At 50.7% G+C, this 15,571-nt stretch overlaps 1 protein-coding gene and 1 long non-coding RNA gene across 2 annotated transcripts in view; one reads left to right on the forward strand and one right to left on the reverse strand.

The window, feature by feature from the left end:
- LOC136586650 (uncharacterized) overlaps window positions 1–15,571 on the forward strand; it is a 274,484-nt gene that overhangs the window by 330 nt on the left and 258,583 nt on the right. The window lies entirely within an intron of this gene.
- On the reverse strand, window positions 230–8,482 carry LOC136586643 (zinc finger protein Xfin-like). Its single transcript, XM_066584802.1, has 4 exons — window positions 8,402–8,482; window positions 5,212–5,338; window positions 4,192–4,281; window positions 230–4,099 (listed from the first exon to the last, which is right to left on the reverse strand). The coding sequence occupies exons 1-4, from the start codon at window positions 8,423–8,425 to the stop codon at window positions 318–320; spliced, it is 4,023 nt and encodes a 1,340-aa protein (XP_066440899.1). The 5' UTR covers window positions 8,426–8,482; the 3' UTR covers window positions 230–317.

Below are 15,571 nucleotides of genomic sequence, written 5' to 3' on the forward strand. Positions count from 1 at the left end.
TGCGACAGATATCAGCTGCTCCTCTTATAAAACTTCAGTAATGATATAACCTCTAGAAAGCTTAGGGCTGTATGGTTAGTAGCCCATTAAAGGGGTTTCACCAGAATTTAGTGTCTGCACCCATTTTTGAGAATAGTAGACACACTGGACCCCACCACCTATCCAGATACTTAGGAGCATACTGCTTCCAGACTCTCTAAAGTTTTGCTGTAAACTTTGATTTTCGAAATTCAGATCAACCTTTATTTTATAAATGGCATTTGCTTCATTTACAAGGACTTCTCGCATTACTGAAATTTGTTGGAAAGAGTCTGAGGTCACACGACCACTTCTGACACCCTCATTAAGAATCTTGAAGCATCTCTATGAAAAGAATCAGGAGATGGCTGCTCTTCCCAGGTGAACATGGAGGGGTAGAAGAGGTCAGGCTCTTGGTAAGATGCTTCCATGGAGCATACACGTTGGTGTCTGAAGGCGGTGGAACGAGAGCTAAATCTTTTGTCACATGAGGGGCATGGGTAGGGTTTCTCCCCCGTGTGAATCCTCATATGCTTTACCAAGTCAGACTTTTGCACAAATCCTCGGTCACACTCTGAACACTTGTAGGGCCGCTCTCCAGTGTGAGTTCTCACATGTTTCACCATTGCTGACCGGTCGATGAAGCATTTCTCACAGAGGTCGCACTTGTATGGTTTTTCTCCCGTATGGATTCTCAGATGTTTGACCAGGTCGGAGTTCTGGATGAAAGACTTGGCACACGTTGGACACTGATAGGGTTTCTCTCCTGTGTGTCGTCTCATGTGTTTCACCAGGGCAGATTTTTGACTGACCTTCTTGCCGCAAACGTTGCAGATGTGGAGCTGATCCCCATGTGTTTTCCGGTGGGTTAAGTACACAGAGCGGTGGCTGAATGTCTTACTGCATTCTGGACAGGAATAGGACTGCGTATTTCTCCTGTGTTTCCGCTGAGAGGAGAAACTTTTAGAACCACCCAAAGGCCGAATGATAGGAAAATTATCTTCTTGTTTAATTACATGAAACTTTGGTATCAAGCTCCCAGGATTGTCCTCCGATTCTCCCCAGTAGGTAATTTGGTGCTGACGACCCTGAGACACATTGTCATCCTCGTCAACGGGCTGGAGAGTTCTGCGGTGTGTTCTCTGGTGTTTAGACAAGGCTGACTGTTCAACAAAGTTGCGCCCACATTCCTGGCAATGGTAAGGCCTCTCTCCCGTGTGTGTGCGGTAATGTTTCACAAGGTCTGATTTTTGGATAAAGCTCTTGAAACATAAGTTACACTTGTAGGGCCGTTCTCCTGTGTGAATACGTAAATGTTTAATGAGCACCGACTTGTGAGTAAAGCTGTTCCCACACACGCTACATGGAAATATCCTTTCCCCTCTATTATTCTTTTTCCCATGCGTTAAGGACCCCAAATGACCGAGGTTCTTGGAGACTACAACCGCTGCATTCTCCTGAGGTGTGTCGGTTAGGGGTGGTTTTTCTTCATTGTGACATTTCATATGTTTAAGTAAGTTCGAACTCTGACTAAAGTTTTTACCACACTCTTTGCATGAGTAGGGCTGCACTCTATTGTGAGTCCTGCGGTGCTTGATTAGAGACGACCCCTCAGTGAAGCTCCTGTCACATACTGGGCATTGGTACGGCTTCTCTCCAGTATGGATCCTTCGATGTTTTACTAGATCTGAGTTCTGGATAAAACACTTCCCACAGTACTCACACCTATATGGCTTTTCACCAGTGTGAGTTCTCATGTGTTTCGTTAGTGCAGATTTCTGAACAAAGCCACGGTCACACGTGTCGCATCTGAAAGGGCGTTCCCCTGTGTGGGTTCTTTGGTGTTTTACCAAATCTGAATTCTGAATGAAAGCCTTACCACACTGTGTACAAGGATAGGGCTTTTCTCCTGTATGAGTTCGCAAATGTTTAACCAAGTCAGAGGTCTGAGAAAAACTCCTTGGACACTCGCTGCATGGATAGCATTTTTCCGTATGGTGCATTCTTAGATGCTTCCTAAATTCAGCTTTATTAAGGAACACATTGGTACATTCTCCACATCGATACGGGTAACTCTCTTCTATTTTATCACCATTCAGTTCCTCTGGGTCTACAATTACGATCTTGTGAAAAGCAGTGGTGGTCATTGGGTTTTCTACGACATGCGCCAAACTATGTTTAATCAAATCTGAGCTTTGTGTAAATGTCTTGTGACAATGCTGACATTTATACGGTTTGTCTCCTGTGTGCGTTCTACGATGCTTCACCAGAGAAGACCCTTCGGTAAAGCTTTTGTTACATTCAGTGCAATGATAGGGTTTCTCGCCGGTGTGGATTCTTTGGTGCTTGACTAAATCTGAATTCTGAATGAAGCTCTTCCCACACTGATCACAGGCATAAGGCCGCTCTCCCGTGTGACTCCTCATATGCTTTGTCAGGGCTGACCGCTGAATAAAGGCTCTCTCACACAGACCACATTTGTGCGGCCTTTCTCCTGTATGAATTCGACTGTGCTTAATTAAAGCCGATTTCTCTGCAAAGGTCTTCTTACAATCTGGACACACGTAAGGGCGTTCCCCTGTGTGGGTCCTACAATGTTTGAGAAGGTCGGACTTCTGGATGAAGCTCTTTGAACATGTAACGCAGTGGAAAGGCTTGTCTCCGCTGTGGCTCCGGATATGTTTTAAGAGATCCGCTTTCAGGATAAAGTCCTTGTTGCACTCGGTGCATCGGAAAAGACTGTGTCCATTGTGCACTAGGTTGTGCTTCTGGAAATCAGACCATCGACTAAAGCTCTGATCGCACTTGCTACACGTGTAAGGACTGGAGTCCACCGATGGCGGGTTGATAGATAAACACTGCTGCCTCGTGTGGACTCCCTGATGCTTCACCATGTCTGACTTCTGTATAAATGTCCGTTCGCACTGAGAACAATTGTAGGGACGTTCTCCAGAGTGAATTCTTTGGTGCAATATGAGATTTGACTTTTGGGTAAAACCCCTACCACAGGTCGTGCATTTGTAAGGCTTTTCTCCTGTGTGTGTCCTCTGGTGTTTCGCTAAGGCTGATCTTTCGGCAAACATCTTCTGACAGTGAGCGCATTGGAATGGCCTCTCCCCAGTGTGTGTCCGGTGATGCTTGACCAAGTCCGATTTCTGGATGAATCCTTTGTTGCACTGTGCGCACTGATAAGGCCTGTCTCCGGTGTGCGTCCTCATGTGCTTGACCAGGTCCGACTTTTGGATGAAGCTCTTACTGCACTGGGTGCATTTGTGGGGCCTTTCTCTAGAATGCATCAATTGATGTCTGCTGAAAGATGTCCACTGCCTCCATGTCTTTCCGCAGTCTGCACACGTGTACAGAGAATCAGACGATCTATTCATATCCTCTAGGCTCTGGATTTTGCCCGGAGATCCTGCCTGCATCTCTACCGGTTTATTTTGGTTTCTACTTTGGCGACGATCTGTAAAATGCGTTCTTTTGTGTTTGATCAAAGCAGAACTCTCCGCAAAGCATTTATGGCAGGTAGAACACTGATATGGCCTTTCCCCGGTGTGGGTGCGAACATGTTTTACTAAGTCCGACTTCTGGATAAACCCCTTTGAGCACACAGAGCAGGAATAAGGCCTCTCCCCAGTGTGACTCCTTATATGCTTTGTTAAAGCGGACCTCTGACTGAATGCCTTGTGACAGTCTGAGCACTTGTACGGTCTCTCCCCAGTATGTGTCTTTCGGTGCTTGAGAAGAGCAGAACGTGTGGTAAAGTTCTTACTACACTCTGAGCAACGGAACATCCTCTGTCCTTGGTGAGTTTTATGGACTTTGGTCACATCTTTATGGTGTTGTTCACACAAGGCCCGATGTTTCTCCACCGCCGTATAAGAACTGAAGCTTACACCGCAGCGGCTACAAATATGAGGCTTTTCTTCAGAGTCCTCGATGTCCTGAGGAGACTGTGACTGGATCTGGTTTTCCTCTTCTACTCCCATGAGATCAGTAACTTCTACGAGGTTTATCTGTAGATTTTGACAGCCCTTCAGATACTCATTGGCAACTCCATCTTCTGTCTTCAAAGTTTCCACTACATAACGAAAACAAAACAAGTCACCAAATTGAAAAGAACGTCCAAAAAGATTACTGACCCACAAGCCTTCTAGGTAAATCATCTCTTACCCCAACTTTCATCTCCAGGACAAATTTCTGACCACGGTTCCTGACCACCTTCAATTCTGGACACAACCTCTGGCTTGTGTATCTCGTAACCTACAAACAGAACAAGACGGCCTTTGAGATGTTGAGGGTAGAGTTCACAAAGACTTTCAAAGAGGGTAAGAGCGACTGAACACATTTTTATTGAAATCGGAATCAATATACTTTTCCTGATGCCCATTTCCGACTGTCTTTGATGGACAAGTGTGAACAGACGCTCCTGTACAATAGGTGTGTGGGTTGTCTCTAACCAACCTGGACAAGGTTGTTCTTGGATAGATGGTAGATCTCCCCATCCCTATGACCATGTAAAGGAGGCCTACCAGCAGAAAATGTGTAAAAGCCCCTAAATCTCCAACCACATTAATCTCCACACACAGAACTACCACTATTGTAACCGCATAGGATGTAGACCAGTTATTAGTATTATTTATAGTACCCGTGTTTCCTGTGGCGCAATGCGCCATCATCACATGTAACTCACAGAAGGACCCGAGATGACGGTTAGATTTGGTCAAAATATTGAAGGACCTGTGATGACGTCACCATCATGTGATTAGGGGCGGAGCATATAACTCACTCACAGACAAGTGGTCATTAGTACTTTGATGGTGACATATACTGCACCAGACAGAGAACAGAAGGGGACATGTAGCCATCAGAATCTCTCAGTAGTGCAGCCTCGGGCTTTGAGCCTGTAACATCCAGAGATCAGATCTCAACCTAAAATATTAAGTAAAGCTTAATATACACTAAATAGACATTTAGAATGTTCCTTTGTCTCCTCTCCACAAACACGGTTCTTGGTTTCCCTAGGACATTCCTGTACGGGTACATAGTGCAGGGATTCCAGCCACACATCCGCAAGGGGCAATTTTCGAACGTGATTCGGCATTACCTCTACTTCCTTCTCATTAGATTGTAAGCTCTACTGCCAGCAATCCAGTAACAGACCACCCATACTTGGTCCAGTGGGATCTTTACCTAAGGACAGCATGGACTCGTAATTCTCTGTCATGACCGACTTGTAGAGCTGCCGCTGGGACGCGTTCAGACTCCTCCACTCGTTCCAAGAGAAATAAACTGCAACATTTTCAAATGACGGCGCTGCCTAGAGAAGAAGCAAGAGTCATGATGAGTGCATAACAGGACAGCCCCATAGCCGCCATCACCAGGAGGTAGAGCCCGGGACCAGCGATGTATGGGCGGGATGCTGCATACATCTGTGAAGGACACTGTTATAGGGGGATCTGCGGTGGGCAAATGGTTAGGCCACTCTCACACAGGCGGTTTACAGCGTTTCGTGAGCCTTTGCCTGCGGTTTTCCTGAATATTTTTTGAGTAATAATGTAGGCAAAGCACACGGATGACGTCACCATGTAGGCAAAGCACACGGATGACGTCACCATGTAGGCAAAGCACACGGATGACGTCACCATGTAGGCAAAGCACACGGATGACGTCACCATGTAGGCAAAGCACACGGATGACGTCACCATGTAGGCAAAGCACACGGATGACGTCACCATGTAGGCAAAGCACACGGATGACGTCACCATGTAGGCAGAGCACACGGATGACGTCGCCACGTAGGCAGAGCACACGGATGACGTCGCCACGTAGGCAGAGCACACGGATGACGTCGCCACGTAGGCAGAGCACACGGATGACGTCGCCACGTAGGCAGAGCACACGGATGACGTCGCCACGTAGGCAGAGCACACGGATGACGTCGCCACGTAGGCAGAGCACACGGATGACGTCGCCACGTAGGCAGAGCACACGGATGACGTCGCCACGTAGGCAGAGCACACGGATGACGTCGCCACGTAGGCAGAGCACACGGATGACGTCGCCACGTAGGCAAAGCACACGGATGACGTCGCCACGTAGGCAAAGCACACGGATGACGTCACCACGTAGGCAAAGCACACGGATGACGTCACCACGTAGGCAAAGCACACGGATGACGTCACCACGTAGGCAAAGCACACGGATGACGTCACCACGTAGGCAGAGCACACGGATGACGTCACCACGTAGGCAGAGCACACGGATGACGTCACCACGTAGGCAGAGCACACTGATGACGTCACCACGTAGGCAAAGCACACTGATGACGTCACCACGTAGGCAGAGCACACGGATGACGTCACCACGTAGGCAAAGCACACTGATGACGTCACCATGTAGGCAAAGCACACTGATGACGTCACTATGTTCTCCCCTCCTGGTGGCATAATAAGCAGCGTTTTTAACGCATCTCATTCATTTCAATGGGTGATGAAGGGCAGCAAAAACATGCTCAACGCCCAAAATTAGAACATGCAGCGCTTGTTTTAGCGCATGTTATAAATGCTGCGCTAAAACACTTGTCTAAGAAGCCCCATTAAAATGAGGACGCGTTGTCATATCGGAGGGCCGATCTGCGGAGGACGTGTTGTTACATGGGGGAGGTGGAGTAGATCTGCGGAGGACACGTCATATGGAGGGGGATCTGCGGAGGACGCGTCGTCATATGGGGGGGGACGATCTGCGGAGGACGCGTCGTCATATGGGGGGACGATCTGCGGAGGACGCGTCGTCATATAAGGGGGACGATCTGCGGAGGACGCGTAATATGGAGGGGGATCTGCGGAGGACGCGTCGTCATATAAGGGGGACGATCTGCGGAGGACGCGTCATCATATGGGGGGGGATGACCTGCGGAGGACGCGTCGTCATATGGGGGGGGACGACCTGCGGAGGACGCGTCGTCATATGGGGGGGGACGACCTGCGGAGGACGCGTCGTCATATGGGGGGGGGACGATCTGCGGAGGACGCGTCGTCATATGGGGGGACGATCTGCGGAGGACGCGTCGTCATATGGGGGGACGATCTGCGGAGAACGCGTCGTCATATGGGGGGGACGATCTGCGGAGGACGCGTCGTCATATGGGGGGGGATGACCTGCGGAGGACGCGTCGTCATATGGGGGGGGATGACCTGCGGAGGACGCGTCGTCATATGGGGGGGGATGACCTGCGGAGGACGCGTCGTCATATGGGGGGGGGACGAACTGCGGAGGACGCGTCGTCATATGTGGGGACGATCTGCGGAGGACGCGTCGTCATATGGGGGGACGATCTGCGGAGGACGCGTCGTCATATGGGGGGGACGATCTGCAGAGGACGCGTCGTCACATGGGAGGGACGATCTGCGGAGGACGCGTCGTCACATGGGGGGGACGATCTGCGGAGGACGCGTCGTCATATGGGGGGACGATCGGCGGAGGACGCGTCGTCATATGGGGGGAGAAGATCTGCGAACGATGCCATCTCATATGGGAAGGGGGGAAGGTCTGCGGGGGACGCTTCGTCATATGGGGGGGGGGGGGACGATCTGCGGAGGATGCGTCGTCATATGGGAGGGACGATCTGCGGAGGACGCGTCGTCATATGGAGGGACGATCTGCGGAGGACGCGTCTTCATATGGGGGGGACGATCTGCGGAGGACGCGTCTTCATATGGGGGGGACGATCTGCGGAGGACGCGTCTTCATATGGGGGGGACGATCTGCAGAGGACGCGTCATGTGGGGGGGACGATCTGCGGAGGACGCGTCGTCATATGGGGGGGACGATCTGCGGAGGATGCGTCGTCATATGGGAGGGACGATCTGCGGAGGACGCGTCGTCATATGGGGGGGACGATCTGCGGAGGACGCGTCGTCATATGGGGGGACGATCTGCGGAGGACGCGTTGTCATATGGGAGGGGGATGATCTGCGGAGGACACGTCGTCATATGGAGGGACGATCTGCGGAGGACGCGTCGTCATATGGGGGGGATGATCTGCGGAGGACGCGTCGTCATATGGGAGGGGGATCTGCGGAGGACGCGTCGTTATATGGGGGGGACGATCTGCGGAGGACGCGTCGTCATATGGGGGGGACGATCTGCGGAGGACCTATCGTCATATGGGGGGAGGGGGTGATCCGCGAAGGATGCATCGGTCTATGAGGGGGCATCTGCGGAGCACGCACTATTACAGTGAGGGATCTGTAGTAATCGCACGGTTTTACAGGATCTGGTTGTGGAGGTCATACTGCTATGGGGTGAGATTCCCTGTATGTCATGTATGACGCTGGTCATATTACATGCGTTACACACAAGTACGCGATTTCTGAGTTACCTGAGGAGGGCTCTCGGTCGCCATGACACCGCTGAGGAGGAAGAGCCAGAGCTCCGGAAGGCGAAGACAAAGGAAGTCTACCGGGAGCATATTAACACATTCTGCCGCAGTTCTACAGCGCGGCCGATTCAGCCAATCAGCTGGCTGGAATCGGCACCACGTGACACAGCGGCGTGCCCGCGCATTGCCGTGCACGATGAGCTGTGCCCGCGCGTCACGTGGGCTGTGACGTCACCGGGCCTTGCATTTGCCCGCGGATTTTGAACAGTATTGATCTACGGAGGAAGCAAGCTGATGGTTGGAGCCTTTTCCCCAATTTACAAGAGATGGGAGAGTAAGATTTGTGCTCTACGTGTGGTGAGTACCCACCTGAGATTTGTGCGCTGTGCGCTACGCTGTGCGCTACGTGTGGAGACGCGGTTACCTGAGATTTGTGCGCCGTGCGCTACGCTGTGCGCTACGTGTGGAGACGCGGTTACCTGAGATTTGTGCGCCGTGCGCTACGCTGTGCGCTACGTGTGGAGACGCGGTTACCTGAGATTTGTGCGCTACGCTGTGCGCTACGTGTGGAGACGCGGTTACCTGAGATTAATGCGCTGTGCGCTACGCTGTGCGCTACGTGTGGAGACGCGGTCACCTGAGATTTGTGCGCCGTGCGCTACGCTGTGCGCTACGTGTGGAGACGCGGTTACCTGAGATTTGTGCGCCGTGCGCTACGCTGTGCGCTACATGTGGAGACGCGGTTACCTGAGATTTGTGCGCTGTGCGCTACGCTGTGCGCTACGTGTGGAGACGCGGTCACCTGAGATTTGTGCGCCGTGCGCTACGTGTGGAGACGCGGTCACCTGAGATTTGTGCGCTACGCTGTGCGCTACGTGTGGAGACGCGGTTACCTGAGATTTGTGCGCTGTGCGCTACGCTGTGCGCTACGTGTGGAGACGCGGTTACCTGAGATTTGTGCGCTGTGCGCTACGTGTGGAGACAACACCCAAGATTTGTGCGCTACGTGTGGTGAGTACGTCATCTGAGATTTGCGCGACGCCACCTGGCGCAACCTGTCTTTTTTTGCAGATTTGTGCGCCTTATTGCAAAATTACGTGTGGAGAGGATCCTGACGTTTGGATGCGTTTCGAGAAGAATTTCGCTTCGCTCGGACCCCACCTGACATCACTCAGCGAGGTAAGCTGCTGCATCTGCCCAAATTTTCATCGCGTGCATCTGCTCATATGCGCATATTTGGCGCATATTTGCAGGTTTTCGCTTGCATCTGCTGATATGCGCATATTTGGCGCATATTTGCAGGTTTTCGCTTGCATCTGCTGATATGCGCATACTTGGCGCATATTTGCAGGTTTTCGCTTGCATCTGCTGATATGTGCATATTTGCTGGTTTTTGCTTGCATGTGGTGATATGCTCTCCGTTTTCCACAGGACGACTCGTGTGGAGAGGAACCTGACATTTGGCTGCGTTTTGTACAATGTACGGAACCGGAGATTGGCGTTTTAGGTGCTGATCTCACATTTGCCCCCCGCCTTTTGGAGAGGACGACTCTTCTGGAGAGGAATTTCGCTTCGCTAGGACACCACCTGACGTCACTCGGCAAGGTAAGCTGCTGCATCTGCCAAATTTTTCATTGCTTGCATCTGCTCATATGTACATGCATGCCTGTATGCGTACACGCATGCCTGTATGCGTACACGCATGCCTGTATGCGTACACGCATGCCTGTATGCGTACACGCATGCCTGTATGCGTACATGCATGCATGCCTGTATGCGTACATGCATGCCTGTATGCGTACATGCATGCATGCCTGTATGCGTACATGCATGCATGCCTGTATGCGTACATGCATGCATGCCTGTATGCGTACATGCATGCATGCCTGTATGCGTACATGCATGCCTGTATGCGTACATGCATGCGTAATGCATGCATGCCTGTATGCGTACATGCGTGCGTGCCTGTATGCGTACATGCGTGCGTGCCTGTGTGCGTACATGCGTATATGCCTGTATGCATGCCTGTATGCGTATATGCGTGCGTGCCTGTATGCGTATATGCGTGCGTGCCTGTATGCGTATATGCGTGCGTGCCTGTATGCGTATATGCGTGCGTGCCTGTATGCGTATATGCGTGCGTGCCTGTATGCGTATATGCGTGCGTGCCTGTATGCGTATATGCGTGCGTGCCTGTATGTGTACATGCGTGCGTGCCTGTATGCGTGCGTGCCTGTATGCGTGCATGCCTGTATGCGTACGTGCGTGCCTGTATGCGTACATGCGTGCCTGTATGCGTACATGCGTGCATGCCTGTATGCGTGCCTGTGTGCGTGCCTGTATGCGTACATGCGTGTATGCGTATATGCCTGTATGCGTGCCTGTATGCGTACATGCGTGCATGCCTATATGCGTGCATGCCTGTATGCGTATATGCGTGCATGTATGCGTACATGCGTGCGTGCCTGTATGCGTACATGCGTGCGTGCCTGTGTGCGTGCGTGCCTGTATGCGTACATGTCTGTATGCGTACATGTCTGTATGCGTAGATGCGTGCGTGCCTGTATGCGTACATGCGTGCATGCCTGTGTGCGTGCCTGTATGCGTACATGCCTGTATGCGTATATGCGTGCGTGCCTGTATGCGTGCGTGCGTGCCTGTATGCGTACATGCATGTATGCTCACCCACTTACTCAGCCACCCCCTCTCTCTCACACACACACTTGCTGTGTTAAATTCGTCTTATTGGCCGAAAGACATTACATTAGATTTGAGCATTTAATTCCTTTTTTTAGCACACGTACAGGTTCCATCACAATACTGCACCTAATTTGCACTAACTGAACAAACCTTCGGAGAACCATACCAATTGTCCAAATACGATGTCTATCTATTAAAGTAGGAGTGAAGAAAAGCAGGGACAGTGCAATAACTATGAAAACCCACGGAATTAAGCCAGTTGCAGGCAGGGTCAATTTTTTTTCTCTTCCTCGTTATAGGTCAGCTGATACGTTTTGGTCAGAATCTTGCACTGTGGTAACCGTTTCCGCTGCTCGCAACCACAGAGTTGAATCACCAGAGAGCCAGAAGTTCCCAGATGTTGGCTCCGGAGGACGCTTAAAAGCTGGAAATGGCCCATCACCTGCTATGGAAGTACATCAGGATCTGATGGAGCAGTACGATGAGGATTGTCAGGTTGCATGTGATGCTGCTCACTGTCCCTCGTTAGTCGGTTCACAGTTTATACACTAAGCTATTTATCCCCTTAGAGAACAAGCCTGTTTGCGCCTCAGTGACAGACCGAAAATTTGGAACTTTACATGTGTCACTTGACATATCATAAGTCCGTAAAGGTTTTGCATATCCAAGTGACTGACATTGTTTTCTTCCCCTTGTTGTACTTCTGTTAGGTAGTAAAAAAGGACTGTTAAAAGTTGTGTATATTTATTAAAATTGCTACTTTGCACAATTTTGAATTTTCATTTTTTCACATTGTCAAATGTCATAAAATAAGTGCAAACATACTGTACAAATCTGTGCGAACATATAGATTTCCATCTGTTCACTTTATTCTGGATGCACGGTTTAAAACTTTTGTAAATTTATTTTTTCCATTTAGGAGATGTACAAATTTAACATTTCTTTTCGGAATTTAGAGGAACACTTAGGCCTCATGTCCACGGGGAAAATCAGGCCCGCTCCGGATTCTCCATGTAGAATCTGCAGCGGGTCCCTCCTGCCCCGCGGACATGAGCGCTGAAAATAGGAATAAATCAGAATTAACACCTCTCACACGCTCCGGATACTTCCTTCGCTGCGGCGTCATCTTCTCTCGTCGCGGACGGATCTTCTTTCTTCGGCTCGGCGGATGTGCATGATGACGTCGGTGACGTGCCCCGCACATGCGCCATGCCGAAGCAAAATGATCCGGCCGCGAATGAGAGAAGATGGCGCCGCGGCGAAGAGAAGAACCGGAGCGTGTGAGTAAAATCTGATTTTTGTGTCCCGCGGATCCGGACGGCTTCCATAGGCTTCAATAGAAGCCCGCGGGAGCCGTCCCCGCGGGAGACCCGCATGAAAATGGAGCATGGTCCAGATTTTTTTCATGCTCCATTTTTTTTTTAAATCACTTTTATTGACGATCCGTGGGTATTTATCTACCCGCGGGTGGTCAATGCATCCCTACGGGGTGCGGATCCGCGCGCGGGAGAAGAGTTAAAATCCGCTGCAGATTTTAATTCTTATTTTGCCCGTGGACATGAGCCCTTAGTTTTCCTACACCAATCCAAGTTTGCAAAGGCTGCTAGGTGTCATAATTAAGGATGAGCGAGTATACTCGCTAAGGCACTACTCGTTCAAGTAATGTGCCTTAGACAAGTATCTCCCTGCTCGTCCTTAAAGATTCGGGGTCCGCTGCGGCTGACAGGTGAGTCGCAGGGGAGAGAGAGATCTCCCCTCCGTTCCTCCCCGCTCTCCCCCGCGGCGGCCCCCAAATCTTTAAGGACGAGCAGGGAGATACTCGTTTAAGGCACATTACTGGAACGAGTAGTGCCTTACCGAGTATACTCGCTCATCCTTAGTCATAATGATAGATACTTACAAATTACCACATTTTAAAAACTGCACCCCTTAATGTATTCTCTGAGAGGGTCAGGAGTATTTTGACCCCACATTTATTTTTAGGAATTAATGCAATTTAGGAGACCAAATAATATTTAATTTTTAGAAAACATGTCCTTTTCAAGACCTTTTTTTTTCTATATTGCACATCAAAAGGATTGAACCTCCGAAATGGATACCCCTGTTTTGTCTCGTGTTCACAAGTATACACAGCGTGGCCCTAATGTTATGTCTGTATGCACCACTGGGCCCAAAAAGAAAGGAGTAGTCAGTGGCTTTCTGAAGAGACTGTTACAATCGTGTGAGCAGATAAAGCAGAGGGCCCACACGATCGTGACTAAAGGAGTGGTAGTCTAGTAGTATACACGCACACAGGGAACACAGGAGAGTCACACAGAATCCAGGCAACCAAGCCTGTGCTACAGGGAGGATGACAGTGGCCCTACCTAAGCGGGGACATCAGCCGAGTAAGAGGGCGGCCCAGCGATCTTAAGAACTGGGCCCTAGCAGATCCGAGGAGCCACACCACAGAACAGGAGTCATACACATGCCACATAACAGACACCGCCAACTGCATCAGGAGCAGGACAGGGCACACCGCCAACTGCATCAGGAGCAGGACAGGGCACGCCGCCAACTGCATCAGGAGCAGGACAGGGCACGCCGCCAACTGCATCAGGAGCAGGACAGGGCACGCCGCCAACTGCAACGTATAGTGAAAACACGACAGACTCCACCCAATTCAGATTTTATAATTTATTGCTAGTGTGGATGTTACAACAAGGTTCATTCCGTGATATAGACCAAAGGCCGCTGTGTTTGTGGGTCTTTTCTGTTTAATGCATTGCAGTAAAATATTGCGCAGTTTTTCAGGATCCTGCGTCATAATTCTTTTAAAGAAAAAGCGTATCTAAAAAAAGGGAGTCACTGGGAAAAAAACAGTTCATAAAAAGAAGGGTTTCAAGATTGCTGAACGTTGAGGGTCTCTTCACTGTCTGCCAGCCTTCCCGTTCTCAAGGACGTCAGATCTGCAGTAAATGACGAGAAAACAGCAGGTTAACAGTCACATCCCACCAGTATTACTGATTCCTAGATCCGCTCAACCCACTTACAATGACCACTACTCCCCCAACCTGGACAGAAGAATTAGACATACATACATACAGGCATGCACGCATGTATACACACAGGCATGCACGCACGCACGCACGTATACACACAGGCATGCACGCCCGCACGTATACACACAGGCATGCACGCCCGCACGTATACATACAGGCATGCACGCCCGCACACACGCATGCGTGCACGCACGTATGCACGCATACACACACGCACGTATACACGCACGCATGCACGCACACACGCACGTATACACGCATACACGCACATATACACGCATACAGGCACGCACGCACGCAGGCACGCACGCACGCATACAGACACGCACGTACGCGTACAGGCACGCATACAGGCATGCACGCATACAGGCACGTACGCATACAGGCACGCACGCATACAGGCACGCACGCATACAGGCACGCACGCATACAGGCACGCACGCATACAGGCACGCACGTACGCATACAGGCACGCACGTACGCATACAGGCACGCACGTACGCATACAGGCACGCACGTACGCATACAGGCACGCACGTACGCATACAGGCACGCACGTACGCATACAGGCACGCACGCATATACGCATACAGACATGTACGCATACAGGCACGCACACAGGCACGCACACAGGCATGCACGCATACAGGCACGCACGCATGTACGCATACAGGCACGCACGCATACAGGCATGCACGCATATACGCATACAGGCATGCACGCATATACGCATACAGGCAGGCACGCATACAGGCATGTACGCATACAGGCACGCACACAGGCATGCACGCATGTACGCATACAGGCACGCACGTACGCATACAGGCACGCACGCATACAGGCATATAAGCATACAGGCACGCACGCATACAGGCACGCACGCATGTACGCATACAGGCACACACGCATATACGCATACAGGCATGCACGCATGTACGCATACAGGCATGCATACAGGCATATACGCATACACGCATGTACGCACACAGGCACGCACGCATGTACGCATACAGGCACGCATGCATGTACGCATACAGGCATGCGTGTACGCATACAGGCATGCGTGTACGCATACAGGCATGCGTGTACGCATACAGGCATGCGTGTACATATGAGCAGATGCAAGCAATGAAAAATTTGGCAGATGCAGCAGCTTACCTTGCCGAGTGACGTCAGGTGGTGTCCTAGCGAAGCGAAATTCCTCTCCAGAAGAGTCGTCCTCTCCCAAAGGCGGGGGGCAAATGTGAGATCAGCACCTAAAACGCCAATCTCCGGTTCCGTACGTTGTACAAAACGCAGCCAAATGTCAGGTTCCTCTCCACACGAGTCGTCCTGTGGAAAACGGAGAGCATATCACCACATGCAAGCGAAAACCTGCAAATATGCACATATCAGGTGATGCAGGAGAAAACCTGCAAATATGCACCAA

Source organism: Eleutherodactylus coqui, chromosome 12 (genome assembly GCF_035609145.1).
Source record: "Eleutherodactylus coqui strain aEleCoq1 chromosome 12, aEleCoq1.hap1, whole genome shotgun sequence".
NCBI classification, from domain to species: Eukaryota; Metazoa; Chordata; class Amphibia; order Anura; family Eleutherodactylidae; genus Eleutherodactylus; species Eleutherodactylus coqui.

Bases quoted from the DNA above. Each gene is read 5' to 3' on its own strand.
- LOC136586643 (XM_066584802.1), bottom strand. From the start codon at position 8,425: ATGGCGACCGAGAGCCCTCCTCAG. The intron at 5,339-8,401 runs GTAACTCAGAAA...CTTCTTCTCTAG, and splicing joins CGACCGAGAGCCCTCCTCAG to GCAGCGCCGTCATTTGAAAA. The intron at 4,100-4,191 runs GTAAGAGATGAT...TTCGTTATGTAG, and splicing joins TCCTGGAGATGAAAGTTGGG to TGGAAACTTTGAAGACAGAA.